Source organism: Myotis daubentonii, chromosome 8 (genome assembly GCF_963259705.1).
Source record: "Myotis daubentonii chromosome 8, mMyoDau2.1, whole genome shotgun sequence".
Classification (NCBI taxonomy): domain Eukaryota; kingdom Metazoa; phylum Chordata; class Mammalia; order Chiroptera; family Vespertilionidae; genus Myotis; species Myotis daubentonii.
The window spans coordinates 13,127,811-13,143,135 of record NC_081847.1 but is presented as its reverse complement, the minus strand read 5'-3'; the positions used below and the strand labels follow the sequence as shown (position 1 = coordinate 13,143,135).

The 15,325-nt window shown below is 49.6% G+C and overlaps 1 protein-coding gene across 1 annotated transcript in view; it reads right to left on the bottom strand.

The window, feature by feature from the left end:
* Positions 1-15,325, bottom strand: part of PTGIS (prostaglandin I2 synthase) — a 43,984-nt gene that overhangs the window by 16,674 nt on the left and 11,985 nt on the right. Inside the window, exons 2-6 of the mRNA XM_059705338.1 lie at positions 14,728-14,851; positions 12,890-13,068; positions 10,787-10,930; positions 6,658-6,809; positions 2,050-2,231 (exon numbers count right to left, since the gene is read on the bottom strand). Coding sequence (XP_059561321.1) covers positions 2,050-2,231; positions 6,658-6,809; positions 10,787-10,930; positions 12,890-13,068; positions 14,728-14,851 — 781 coding nt within the window. The remainder of the gene's footprint in view (positions 1-2,049; positions 2,232-6,657; positions 6,810-10,786; positions 10,931-12,889; positions 13,069-14,727; positions 14,852-15,325) is intronic.

Below are 15,325 nucleotides of genomic sequence, written 5' to 3'. Positions count from 1 at the left end.
CAATCCCCGGCTCCGCCCCCCACCCAGGCCTGATGCCTCGGCCAGAGGAGTTGACCCTCATCACCCTCCGATCACCAATCACCGGATCGGCCCCTTGACCAGGCCCTGAGGCCTCCAGCAGAGGCGTCAGGCCTGGGCAGGGGACCCCCAGCTCCCCGCGGTTGCAGGCTCCACCCCTGCCCAGGCCTAACGCCTCTGGCCTAGGCGTCCGGCCCGGGCAGCGGGGGCCCGCAGCTGCAGCGGCCCCGTGATCGTGGGCTCCGCTTTGGGCCCAGGCAAGGGACCCCTAGCTCCTGGGACTGCCAGCTTCGACCGTGCCCAGCTCCCATCGCTGGCTCCACCCCTACTTCCTGCTATCACTGGCGAGGGCGGCAAAGGCGCCTGATTCTCCGATCATGGCTGGGGGGCAGGGCAAAGGCGGCCCCCCAGCTCTTAGCTCCCCCTTGGGTTTCCGATCACTGTCAGTGGCAGGGGGCTTCTTCCTGCTTTCCCTTTCGCCTCCCTGCATTGTGCCTACATATGCAAATTAACCGCCATCTTGTTGGCAGTTAACTGCCAATCTTAGTTGGCAGTTAATTTGCATATAGCCCTGATTAGCCAATGAAAAGGGTAGCGTCGTACGCCAATTACCATTTTTCTCTTTTATTAGTGTAGATGACTCGCTTCCCCACTTCCTTCAAGTTTCCGCTCAGGTGTTACCTTCTTGGTGAGGCCTTTCTTGACCATCTTATATAGAGTAGGCCCTCCTCACTCTCCTCTGCTAATCCCTTCCCCAGTTTTATTGGTTCTCCACAGAATTCATTCCCTCTAGTACATTTTACCTACTTTTTATTAACAGTCTGTCTTCTCCCACCAGAATGTCAGCTCTATAATGGCAGGAATCTTGGTTCTGCTCACTGCTCTACCCCCAGCTTCTAGAAGGGTGCCTGGCACACAGCGGGACCTCACTGAGTATTTGTGGAATACGTTTATTGAGCTCTAGTTACCAGCCAAGCACAGTTACAGGTCTCACATGTATCACTCCCTCATCATGATCTTGAGGAAGGTACTGTCATCTCCCTCTTAAGGAGGAGTAAACCCAGGCACCAAGGGTTAAGCAGCTCACCTGCCAGGAAGTGGCAGGTCAGTGACAGAGCCTGCGCCTGAAACCACGGGGCTACACAGTGCCTCGCCCCTGCTCTCCAGACCTGTGTTCTCGAAGGGTCTTCCCCGTGCCTGAATTTTGGATGCTGCCATAACTCAACCTCAGAGGATGTCCTGTCCCCAACTCCTGCCCAGTTTTCCCGGCCCTGACGGAAGCTGTTCCCCGGACCGCCTGTCACTCAAGGCCAGTGTCCAGTTCTGCTGACAGAGGTCATTTCCACAAGGGATTCTGGGAATAGTTTGTAGCTCCAATCTCTGCCCATAAATATGTTATTAGGCACTAATGGGGCCCCCACCTCTTGCCAGCCTCTGCCTCCAAGGACCGTTAATGGCTCTGAGACAAAACTAAAAATAACTTGCGAGTCGATGGGATAGGAATTACCCAGAAATGTCAGCCTGTGCAACTGTCATCGCTGAGGTGGGGCCAAGAGAAGGAGGGGGGGCTCTGGGGTTGGGGGAGGGCAGGAGCCAGGCTCTCTCTCACCCCAATACCTGTTCCATTACTAAACACACTGGTGCTATGTTCCTTTGGTTTCCAGAATCTTTCCACATCCTCATCACTCCCATGGCCCCCACCTGGTCCTGCCACCATGGTCTCCCTGCAGGTCCTCGCTCCTCAGGTCCTGTCCTCCTTTGCTCAGAACCTCCCAGGGCTCCCAGCTCACCCAGAGGAAAACCCAATTCTTTACCTACCAGGATCCACGGGACCTTTGTGATCTTGTCCCTCAGTCCACTCCCCCTCCTCACTCTGCTTCATGAATGATCATGTTCATGATACTGTTTCACAGTTATAGAGTCAGGGAGCTGGTGCACACTCACTAAGGCATACCTATAAGCCGGCACAAACTCATAGATACACAACCACACACGCACACCTGCGTGCCCCCGCTCACACGCCACGCCCACCTGTGTGGCCCAGAGCTGCAGCACCAGAGCCCGCGCCTGCATCTCCTCCGACACACCCATCTCCTGCAGGTGCAGCAGGTAACTCTCCAGCCAGGTGCTCCGCTGGGCCCGGGTGGCCAGCCTGACTGGGGACAACAGCTTCCACAGGCGACCTTTGACTTTGCCCACGTGGTCCTTGTCCCCTGCAGGGATAGAGCACAGGGGGTGGACATTACAGATCCGCCCCCAGCCCAGGGCCACCCAGCCCTGACTTCCCATGAGGCCAAGGGTCTTCTGGGTGGCACTGCACGGGGGTGGGGAGTTCCTGTGGGAAAGTGGCTACAGGGAAGCCCTTTAAATGTTGACTTATTGTTTATCTCACCCGCAGCGAACAGGAGCAATGGGCCTTGTCTGTTTGATTTACCTGTGTCCCGAGCACCTGGCTCATGGTAACTCAATAAATATGTGTTAAATGAACGGTGGTTCTTGACACAGCAGGGGAACGAACACGAAACACCAAGCCGCATTCCCCAGACTCAGCACAGCTTCATTCGGAGACATCGCAAACAAGCTAACTGCCATCAAGAGGGGACAGTTCGGTCTGAGGTCTCAAATTTAACTACCTCCAGGGAAGGCAGGTAAAATAAAGGAGGGAGGAGGGCCAAGCAGGCGCTGTGGGGAACCGGGGACCAGGGGCAGCCTCTGCTCAGCTCCATCACGAGAGCCCCGCCCCCTACTCCCCTCCGTCCCTGCCTCCTGGCCAATCGGTCCCTAGCAGGGAGTTTAGATTACAGAAGAAGCTGAAAATCCAGGTGTTCATGTGAAATCTTTTTATGTTTTTTACGGTCAGCATATAAGCAAGAAGTTTTTAATCACTGTACAGGTCACACAAGAATCTTGAAAAGTCAACTTTGGCCCACAAATCACTCGTTTGCATCCCTATCAAGTAAACAATGGTGTGTTATGCTCTAGTCTAGTTTATAAAGCAAGGCGATGGGCCCACAAGGGCAGACTGTTGAGGGAATAAAGCCAGGTGCTTATGATTTAAATATTCTGTTAATGCTACAAGGTGCTATATTTACATAAATTTGCACAAGTATAAGATTTGGTTTTTCCAAAATCGCCCCTTGGAAGATGGAAGTTGCTTTGGATTGCTACGAAATTCCAAAGCTCTAGGAACTCTCTCTGAGGCACAAAGCAGTGTTGGAAGACCCATCCAGTGAGTGGCTCTGAGCAGGCTGCATGCACAGGTGTTTAAAAGGGTGTTCAATGTAGGCTAACCTTATTTTTGTAAGTATATTAGTTACATTTTCAAATAACAGGCAGTGAGCCCAATTATTCATCTGGAATACACTATTTTCTTGGGCACTGGAGAATCGCTTGGGAGCTTTTAAATCTCATGCCCAGGTCCCACCATAGGCCAGTCTTGTCAGAATCGCTGGGGGTGGGCCCGCGCCTGCGGAGATTTGAAACAGGTGAGTGCAGGGTGCAGGAAGCTTGCAGCCACCTCAATGGATGCTGGTTCTGGATGCGTGTGGGGGTCATCTGAGGAAATAGTTCAAAAAAGCCGGCACAGAAATTTAACACAGATTTAGAAATGGGTGGCATTCTTTGAGGTTGGACAGCACAATTGCAAACCTTGAATGTCACTGTAAACACTGCTTTTAAGGATGACTTTACAAAGCCACACAGTGGGAAAAGACAACAGAAGGGGAGAAAATATTTGCAAATCATCTCTCTATAGGGATCTAGTACCCAGAATATATTAAAAAAAATTCCTGCAACTCAACAACAACAAAAACCCAAACAATACCAATTCCCAAAATGGACCAAGAACGTGAATAGACATTTCTCCAAGGAGAAGCAGGTTCGAATCCCAGACCTCCCATGCTGTGTGGAATTGGCTGAGGCCCTGTCTATCCCTGGATCTCGATCTTTCCATCTGTAAAAAGAGGGTCCTAGGCTTAAGTGCCTCTCAAGTTTTCCCTCAAAAGTGCCTCTGCCCCCTAGAGAGACAGGCCTTCAAAGTCTGCATTTTCCCTTTAACATGAATTAGGTTTTTGTATTTGATTCTCTGATTCTTTAATATAAAAATGCCTCCCCCCCCCCAAAAAAATCAAATAAAATAGCACCCCTCCCCAATAATCCAGTGAAATGAACGTTCTAGAAAGGAACATTTTGCTTAGCTTAGGGCTCTGTTTAACTGCCCGTTGCCCCCACTGCCGTCCTGTAAGAGAAATACCAGACTCAATGGAGTGAAGTCCCCAAGAGGGTCGACTTTCTTTTAAAACATATTTATATTTTTTAAAAGCAGAGGAGTAATGCATGCACATGGTAAAAAATAATAATAAAAAGAAAAAAAAAAAGAAATTCCAAAAGTTCAAATGTGTATACTATAAAAGTTTCTCTCCATCCCATCTCAGCCTTCCCAGAATAAAAAATCTATACATCTCACATTTTTAGAAAACATGAATGTCAACTAAACTTATTGTGGTAATCATTTCACAAAATATGTAGGTCAAGTTATGCAATACACCCTAAACTCACACAGTTCTGGTTGTCAATCATATCTCAATAAAGCTGAAGAAAGGTAAAAAGCACAATATACCCGCTGTCCCGCACCTTTGTCATAATAGTGGATTCAGTCCTCTAGCAGTACATGCAGTTCACCCTTTCTGTTCTATGGTCCCATGGTTTTCCTTTATGTGAATGAATAACTTATTTCATCAGCCCCTGCTGGTGAACATTTAGGTTATTTCTAGCATTTGCCGTTACAAGCAACATGGCAATGAATATCTTGTTCTGTCTGTAGACATGTGCGAGCATGTCTGTGGAATAATTCCTAGCAGTGGGAGTTCAGGATTAAAAGCATGTGCATGAGAAACCTTTCCCAATGTTGCCACCTGCTGCCTATACTGGAAAATGCAGCCTTTCTATAACCAGCCCCTCCCCTCCCCCCCCCCCTCCTCGGCTGCTCCCAGAATGAGGAAGGGTGGGTCCCCCCTGCATCTACCCAGACTCCATGGAGAGTCAGCATGGCGGCAGGGCCATGGAGAAACCACCTTTCCCTGGAGAAGCAATGGGCATTGGGATGTCAGATTCTTTATGCTCAGCATTTTGCAGGCTGACCAAGTTTCCATTTTGCTGGCTCTGCCACCTATCAGCTGTGTGTCTATGACAAGGGACCTCTCCAAGCCTCAATTTCCATATCTGCAAATGGGTATAATGGTACCAAACTCCCAACATGGATGGCAGGAGTCAATAAGATAAGGATTTGCCTCTAAAGAGACGTTTAGAGACATGAACAGGCAACTCAGGGAGGAAAAGCAATTGGCTGGTGAAACACAAAAACATGTTTCATCTCAGTCAACAGGAAAATGCCTAGAAAGCCAGATGCCCTTTCCTGCCCATCAGATTGGCAAGGATTTAAAGGATGACAAGTGCATGTTGACAAAGTTGTGGGAAAACCTAAATTAAAACAAACTGCCCATCAGATTGGCAAACACGTGGAAAGACTGATAACATCTGGTGGGCTCCTTCCCTTTGGGTAGGCGTAGAAATTGTTTCATCTTTTTGGAGATGATGTGATACTCACTAATAACTATTTTAATGGATATGCCCTTTGACCTGACAATCCCACTTCCAGGAAACTACCATCGAGAAATAAAATCACCAGATGGCAGAAAAGATATCAGTACAATGAAATACTGTAACTAACACACGCACACTCACACACACACACACACACACACACACACACACACACACGGAAACAATTATAACAACCCACTACTAGAGGCATCGCTGTAAGGGCTGGAAATGTGTCTGTATTTTTTATGTTAATTTTATATCTTTCTACTTTGCTGGATTCTTCTTTTGTTGTTTTGTTTGTTGGTTGGTTGGTTTGTTTTGCTTCAGTTCGTTTTATCATGGATTTTCTGAGGTTTTCCAAATACAGTGCCTGCTCATTTGCAAATAGGGATAGTTTTACTTCTTATATTGGTAACTGACTTCTCTTATCTAATTTCATTGGCTAAAACCTAGAAAATGCTTGTATTGATGAGGGAAATGTATCTGTATTGTTAGGTTAAAAAGATGAGTTGCAAATAATGGGCATAATCCCTTTTTGTAAATACACACACACACTCCAGATATGTATATCTGTCTCTATTTGCGAACTAGAACGTTCCTACACAACACTGTGAAGGGATATAAATCACCATGTTAAAACTGATTCCTAGGAAGTAGGGCTTGGAAGAGTGAATATTATTACTTTTTACTGTCTATATCTGTGAGTTGTTAACCAGAGAATGTTTCTTCACTTAAACACTCTAATGTGTTAGTTTGGTTTCTAACAATATATAAATAAAGGAAATGAAGTGATGCGCTGTTCTGAGCACTGAGTGAGACAATGCTTATTTTACCTGGTACCTAGTACATAGCGCTAAGAAATAACACTCGTTTTTTTATTATTATTTTTACCTCAGCCAGTCCTGATAGCCACTTCTGGGAAGGTCTTGCTCTTCTCCCCACCTTACAAGTGAGATCCTCCCTCCACCTTGAGCTTGGATGCCCCCTCTGGGTCCCTCAGTCTGCCCCACCGCCCACCAGGGTCCCCACAGTGCTCACCCACTGACAGGGAGCCACGCGCCAGTTTGGGGAGCAGCAGGTCGAGCTGGCGGAAGGTGTGGAAGACGTCGGCTGAGTGGGCACGGTCCTGGGCCTGGCTCTGCTGGGTACGCGGCAGGGCCTCGACTCCGTACAGGGTCAGGTAGCCGGCCCTGGGGGCAGCAAACAGCAGATGAGGGTCCTCCTTGGTCACCCCCGGCCAAACCCTCCCACGGCAGCCTCCAAGCTTTTCTTCATTCATACACCCAAAGAGCACCTACTTTTCCTACTAAAGGGAGTCCCAAAATTCACGCAAGATTTTAATTTAATGGTGCTCGCTATTGCGACATGATAATCCAGTTTTTTGTGCCTAAATTGCAAGATATGGATGTGGACGACATGTGGTTTCAACAAGACGGTGCCACATGCCATACAGCCTGAGAAACAATTCAATTACTGCATGAGTCATTTCCTGGTCGTGTAATTTCCTGTTTTGGTGATCAGAATTGGCCGCCCAGATCATGCGATTTAACGCCGTTGGACTTTTTTCTTCGGGGTTTTTTGAAGTCTAAGGTTTATGCCAACAAGCCCACGACCACCCACGCCTTGAAGGAGGAAATTGAGCGCTGTATCAACGAAATTCAGCCACATTTATGCAAAAACGGTCATGGAAAATTTCAACAAAAGAGTGCGTATGTGCCAGCAAAGCCGTGGAGGCCATTTACCCGATATGCTATTCCATACATAACTCTATACTGTATACTTTATGAATCAATAAAAAATTTACAATTTTTAATTATAAACCTGTGTTTTCTATCAAAATTACTTCTTGTGTGAATTTTTGGACACCCTTTATATGCCCGACTGTTCTAGGCCAGGGAGTCACTGTGAACAGACAAAACCCTCAAGTCCTCATAGAGCGGACACTCTAGGGCAGGGGACAGACAATAGGCAAGAGAAATGAGTGAACAAGTACTATGTCAGTTGGCACTCAGAGGTATATGGGGCTCACCATTAAGCTGAAACCTGAAGGCTGGGGATCAGCAGCCAGGAAAGCACAGAGGGAGGGGGTCCAAGGCAGAGGGAACAGTGGGTGCCAACGACCCAAGGCAGGAAGGAGATGGGAGTGTTGAGGAGCAGCAAGGAGGCTGGTGAGGCCACAGCAGAGTGAGTGTGGGGGACCATGAGGCACGATGGAGCCACAGACCAGGAGAGGGAGGCAGGGCAGGCTCCCTGGGGAGGCAGGGTCTGATGAGCAGGGGGAAGAAGAGGGGGAAGGGGTTCAGGCAGAGCACACAGCCTGGGCACAGGCCCGGAGCTGAGGGAGCAACTCAGCCTGGTCAGAGCCGCCAGGTGTCACTGGTCCAGGCTCTAGAGCTGGAGTGTGAGGGGTCAGGGGTGGGAGCAGGTTGGTCACGCAGGGCGGGGGTGGAGGCTGCAACCAGGAGAAGGAGGCTGGGCTTGACCTGAGGAGTCCGACAGGAGAAGGACAGGGATGTAGGTGTGGAGAAAAGATGAGCCACGGGAGCACGCGTGCGCCCTCGAGCATGTATACATGTACACACACACACACACACACAAAAACCCTCACACTCATACACACATACACCACACATATACCTCACACAAACATACACACTTATACCAGAGACATACATACAAATACATACACACACACACACACACACACACGCCTGTAGGAACGTGCCCTGAGGAAATGTTTGTACCACCCACCACTTTGAATGCTCCAGGAGCCCAGCCCCAGGCCCAGGCCCACTGGCCTCAGTCCTGGGAGGAAAGCCACCTGTTTTCACTTTTCCACGTGGTGGGAGGAGCAGGCCGTGGCCTCTGCAGAGAGACACGACTGAAGCCCAGTACTCCCCCTCGAGCTCCTCCTAGCCCAGGGGTGGGCAAACTTTTTGACTCGAGGGCCACAATGGGTTCTTAAACTGGACCGGAGGGCCGGAACAAAAGCATGGATGGAGTGTTTGTGTGAACTAATATAAATTCAAAGTAAACATCATTACATAAAAGGGTACGGTCTTTTTTTTTTTTTTTTTAGTTTTATTCATTTCAAACGGGCCCCGCGGGCCGTAGTTTGCCCACGGCTGTCCTAGTCCCTGGGCCTCCCAGAAGAGGGGTTTTCCTGAGAAGGAGAGGGTGGATGCAGGAATGAGGGAGGCGGGGGCTGAGAGAGAGGCCTGTCTAGCCCAGACTCTGTCCCTTATCTGCACAGTGCCGGCACATAGTAGGCCCCCAATGAATGGTCACTGGATGGATGAATGGATGGATGGTTGGATGGTTGGAAAGGCAGGTGGATGGGTAGACGAATAGACAGGAGGGTGGGTGGGTGAATGGACGGAGAGTTAGAACTTAATGCTGACAACACTGATCTCAGGAGACTATTACAGGATCATCGGGCTACTGTCCCCCTTTGCCCTGCACCCTTCCACCTCCCTTCGTCCAGACTCGGCCTCCATGTGGCAGAGATGGGGGGCTCACGACCTGCCCACCCCAATGAGTAAGAGAAGATAATCCTCCTCCAGAACGAGCTCCTCCCAGACTCCAACCCGCTGGCCTGCTCGTGCCTCCGCATCAGCACAGAAGGAATTCTCTCCCTTCTCCCCCAAACCCGTGAGGCCCTGGCCTCTTCCCAGACCAGTGCCCTGTTTCCCAGGGCAGGGGCTGTAAAGGGCAGCTTGCACACTGGATTCAGTCCCAAACAGATATTGTTTGGTCAACAGAGTTTCCCTAAAAACAAACTGAATATATATTTAAACTTTTCAGAAAATTCACACAAAATCTGGATTTCCCCCTCATCTCAATTTGGAAAAGGGCAGAATCTGGTCCCCGAACCCCAGTCCAGCCTGGCAGCCCCAGGCAGGAGTTGAGTCATGGCCTCCCCTTTTAGACAGCAATGAGCTGGCAGGGTCAGGCTGTCCTCACCAGGCCTGTGGTCCCCGTGACACTGCAGTTTAACACCTGTCGCCATTTGTCATCCCACTTGCACGGGGGCTTTTCTTAAAGCAGAGAGCCTTTTCCCTGTACATATATTTCTACCAAAATAGGCAATAAAAAAACAGACACATCAAGGCCAAAAGGTTTCACACGGTGGGAGTGAGGGCCCTTCCTAAGGTACCTCCACAGCAAAATAACACCTTACCTGGCTGAAGACAGGTAATAATTAAATGTGTGAAAATATACATAACCTATAGGTGGCGCTAGGAGCTGTAGAGAAAAAGCTGGAATGGGGCTAGGTAACAACAGAGGGTCATATTAAATGGGATGTCAGGCACAGCTTCTCTGAAGGAGGTGACACTTAAGATGAGACTTGAATGAAGTGAGGTGGGAGCCATGCAGATACGCAGGGAACAACATTCTCGGGCAAGGGAACAGAAACTTCAAGGCCTCGAGGTTACAGTATGCCTGGCCTGTTCAAGGGGCAACAAAGAGGCCGGTGAGCTGACGGAAGAGAGCGATGGGGACAGCAGTAGGGGACGAGAGCAGGAGGGTGTGGGATGATCATGCAGGATCCTATAGGCCAGGGCAAGAGCTTAGATGTGACTCTGAGTGAGGCAGGGCCCTGCATAGGAGGATGTAAGGGGTGGCATCTCATGGTTTGGGGCCGTGTGAACCTCCATATCAGTGTCCGCCATCCAACTCATCCATCCCTTTCTATTTCAGGGGCTCCAGATGGCGATGAAAAAGCCCTAGGCTGCCAGGCAAGGAGGTAGGCGCTCCAGCCCAGGCCTTGGGTCCTACAGATACAGGGGTCCACTTACATCTGACCCCCAAACTGTGCCTGCTGTTACCATAGGCCTACACAGACCCAGCTGCCACCACATCATCTCTCCCCTCCCGGGTACCCCCAGGCCACAGCTTCCTCTCTGACTTCTTTGCCCACACAAGGACACAGGGAGGCAGAGGCCAGGAGACCTGGGCATTGCTTTGCTTGTGAACTTGCTGGGTGGTTTCAGCTGCCCCTTCCTGGACCTGTTTGCTCCACAATGACAGGGTGGACCAAACCAGCACTGCTCAGACCAGTCACAGCCCTTGATGGTGTCTGCACCGCTCCAGGGAAAAATGTGGATCCCTTACACACCAAAGGTCACACTTGAGAGTGTAGGAGAGGGGGGCTGCCCGGGCTCACCTGAGCAGGAAGCTATAGGATAAATCGAGGAGACCCATCTCATGCCAGCCACTGCCCGCTTCTGTGGCATCGCCCAGCAGGACAGTGCGCAGGTTGGTGTACATGGCATCCGTGAGCGCCTGCAGGTCTCTGTGGAGGAGAGTCCTGAGGCAGGGAACAAAGAAATGAGAGTGCAGATTCCTAAAGGTAATATCCGCACATGGGTACCTCCCTCCCCCAACCTCAGGGTCCCAGGGCTCCAGGTCCTTGTGGGCAATGAGGGCTTTTCGAAGATTGGCTTAAACATGATGATATTATTACCACCATCATTAACAATGCCGACCAATACTATTTACTGTGCTAAGCAATGATCTCATTTCTTCTTTTGATAACTCTAGGGATAATAGTGACTATTATGATACCCATTTTACAGGCAGAGAAACTCAGGGACATGGAGGGGAGTGACTTGCCCAAAGTCACCCGACCAGCAAGTGATACAGCTGGGATTGAAACCCTGACCTGCCCAACTCCAGAGTCTGAACTCCTAACCACCACAGTCCCTCCCCGGGGCACATAAACTTGGATAAGGACCACTTTAGACTGAGTAAACCCCTAGGCTCTTGGATATCTCAAGAGTGGAAAACTCCAGAGGGGTTCCATGAGCTTTCAGGTAATAAGAGCTTTTGAATGTTCAAGTTGGAACATTGTTGGAATAACAGCAGACATGACCCATGTGAGATGATGTGTGTGAAGGGCTTAAGAGAGAACACCTGGCCCATTACAAGTGCTCAATAAACAGGGGCCTGCGACTGACCTTGTTTCCCCGACCCCATTCCAGACCCTAGTCCTCGACAGAGAAAGTAGCCTTCAACAGATGTGGCAGCCACACCCAGAAGACATCATGCCAACTTGTGAGAAATTCCCAGAAACTCTTGGGGGCAGACACTGGAGGAAACTGGGGTCCTTCCTGGGTAGGAGGGCAGGATGCAGTGAACTGTGGACTCCCGTTGCTAATGAACTCCCATGGTCCCCCTGGAATAGTGGGACCCGGGACTCGCAGGCTCAGGAAGACTCCTAGCAGCTGTCACACAAAGCCAAGGTCAGACAGGGCGTTGCTTCTTATCAGTGTTCACTCGTTCGGCTGGCCTCTCCTCCGCTTTAGCCGTCTTGCAAAACCCAGCCTTCTAGACACTTTACCAGGAGGTTACTCTTCCTGGAGACCCATCACTAAAGACTGCCATCAGACTGCGTGACTCTTTAGGGACGGATGCAGAGTCTAATTTCCTCAGTACGCTGGGTGGAGGAGAATGGGCTGTGGAACCTGGAGACTGGGGTTCAAATCTCAGCTCTGCCACTTACTAGCAGGAGACTTTGGGCAAGTCACTTCTCTGAGCCTCAGACTCCTTACCTGTAAAATGAGAATAAAAGCACCCACCTCTTGAGGCTGATGCACACATATGAAAGCGTGCCTATCCAACACCTGGCACGTGGTAGGTGTCCTCAGGTGGTGGTTAGCATCACTTTGCACCCTCTGCATCTAGGATGGCGAGCAGCGCTTAGCTGGTCCTCGGATGTTTGCAGAATGAATACTAAATAACTGCGCTCACATGCCCCCTTGTTGATGTAAGTATTCCTTATGTTTCAGGACCTGCACCGTGTCCTAGCTGTGTGACCCAGGGTAAGTCACTTCTCTGAGCCCGTGTCCTCATCTATAAAATGGGGCTGTAAGTTACTCACCTCCAGCATGGTTGTGAAGACTAAAGAGATCATGCATGAAGCCTGACGCAGAATGCGGACTCAGAAATATTAGCCACCCCACCCATCTCTCTTCATCTTACAGATGTGGAAACAGAGGCTCAGCGAGGGGGAGTGACTTGTCCAAAGTCCCAAGGCTAGGAAGGGGTAGAGCTGGGTTTTGAATCTAGATCTGACTGATCCAAACCCTGGTCTCCTCCTCAAATCAGAGCTGTCTCCTAAGATGTAGGAGTTGTTTTTTTTCTTTTGTTTCTGTTTATTTTCTCAAAACAGAATGTCTTTACTGGACACCTGTTGTGGAGACAAGCGGGTGGAAACAGATCACCCCCGCCCCCGGCCCACGCGCAGGTACCGTCTTTGACCACTCACGGCTTCATCTTGGCCTTTTCATCGCTGGGGTTGTAGTGCGGAAGCTGCACATCAAAAATCCTCTCCATGAGGAAGACAGCGTAGGCGTGGAAATCCAGCTTGGTGCGCGACTCCCACACCACGGAGTCGTAGGAGTGAGGGTCCAGGAGGACGGTGACGTACCTGCCCCCCACCAGCACCTGGGAAGTTGGCAGGTTACAGTGAGTGCCTCTATGAACAGCAGCAGTGCTCAGGGATGAAGGGCTTACCCTGTGCCGAGCACTGGCCCCATTCGCTACTTAACGGACAATGGTCTTTCACCTACACTCACGACCATGACCATCATTCACCAATTTACAGCTGAAAGTGAGGCTTAGAGAAGGCATGTAATGTGCCCAAGGTCACAGAGCTGAGAAGTGGCAGAGCTAGAGTTGGAATTCTGTATTTTTTTTGAACCAAAGGTTGTTCTCTTAACCACCTCACTCTTAAGCACGTGCCATGGTTATCTTGGTTACTGTCCTGTCTCCAGCAGACAGGAGGGAGTCTGCCCACAGAAGGCAGCAGATGGGTGTGTGTGCATCATAGACAGATGGGTGGATAAATGGATGGATGGATGAATAGACAGAAGGATATTGATGGGTAAATGCTAATAGACAGATTATAAATGGGTGGATGGATAGATGGATGGACAAATGAATGATGGAATGAAATAAGGAAGGAAGGGAGGAGTGAGGGAGGGAGGAAAGGAGGACATATGGATGCTGTTGGGTAAATGCTAGAGATGTGCAAGCAAGACCCACTTCTTTGGGAGGCTGAGCTCCCAGAAAGAAAGGAAATGGCACTGGAGAGCTCTAATTCTGCAGAAACAAAGGCAAGGGCGTTTCCCCTCAAATGTCTATGCAGGGGTCACACAATTCTAAATTGCCTTGGCCCTATTTTCAAAGTATGGTCTGTGAGTCACATTAATGAAACACCCTTATAAGATACAGGCCAATATCTAAGAAAATAATGCTACTGGTGGGGGAATAAATGGTATAAGACAGATCACTGAATATTGGATGGAAAGATGGATAGGTGGCTGGAAGTTGGTTGGAAACGAAATGTCTGGATGAATGTGGGTACATGTGTGGCAGGATGCTAAGTGGATATTGGGTAAACGGATTGAAGGATGAATGTTGGATGAATAGAAAAAGTTGGAAGGACACATGGAAGGTCTATGGATGGGTGATGGTTGTTTGGAGGTTGAATGGATGCATAGATGGAGATATAAATAGATGTATATGGAATGGATAAATAACAGAATGTTGGGTGAATAGCGGCAGATGGATGGAAACACAGGTAGATATGTGGAAGAATGGAAGTTAGTGGAAATTGAATATACAAATGAAAGTTGGCTGAATGTTAGAGAGGTATACTAGTATAGGAAAATGGATGGATGGGTGGATAGATGGAGGTTTGATGGAAATGAAATATGTGAATGAGTGTTGGGTGGCTATTAGTATGGAAGGGTGCTACTTAGGTACTGGGTAGACAGGCAGAAGAGATGTCATATTGATGGGTGGCTGCTGGATGGGTGAAGTTGAATGAATGGATAGAAGTCGGTTAGATTGATGTACAAGTATGGCTAGACATTGAATGACTGGATAGCTCAATGTTGGGAAGATACTGGAGGGATAACGAAGGGAAGGATGTTAGATAATCATTGGGTGTACAGTGGAGAGACATGTGGATAGGAAGTTGGTGGGACCACTGGATGCTGAATGAGTGAGTGAGGATATGGATGGATGCTGGAGGAATCAGTAATCATCAGGCATGACAGGACCAGCTGCTCGTCCCCTTCCCTCCCAAGAGATACTTACAGTAAAGATATCCCCGTGCTTCTCCTTCATCCTGGTGAGGAAGCTGGCAGCATCTTTTCCAAACTCCAAGGCGTAGCCCAACCAGGGGATGCTGCCCAGGTCCAGGGGAGGTTCGCCAGGTCGCCTGCAGAAACCACAGTGCTTATCGCCACTTGATAATGCAGGGAAGAGGGTCAAGTGTGTAGGGCATGGGGTTTGATGTTAACTGGAAAGGGTCAGGCAGGCTTCCCTGAGGAGACATTTGACCAAAGACCTGAAGGTGGTGAGAGAGGGAGCCACATGGACATCTGGAAGAGGAGCCTCCAGCTAGAAAGAACAAGCACAGCGGCCCTGAAGTTAGATCCCGCCTGGTGTGTTCATATCAGTACAGAGGCCAGTGTGGCTGGATTGGAGGGAGCAAGGAAAAGTAGCAGAGGTTGAGGCCAGACCGTGCAGGGCCCTGTAGGCAGCTGTGAGGACGTTAGCTTTGTCTCAGTCCGGTGGGCGCCATGGAGGTTTGAAGAAGAGTAGGGACACGATCTGGCTTAGTCTCAGGAACCTTTGGTTGCTGAGTAGAGAACGGACTGCAGGGGGATGCGAGCAGAAGCTGGGGGACCAG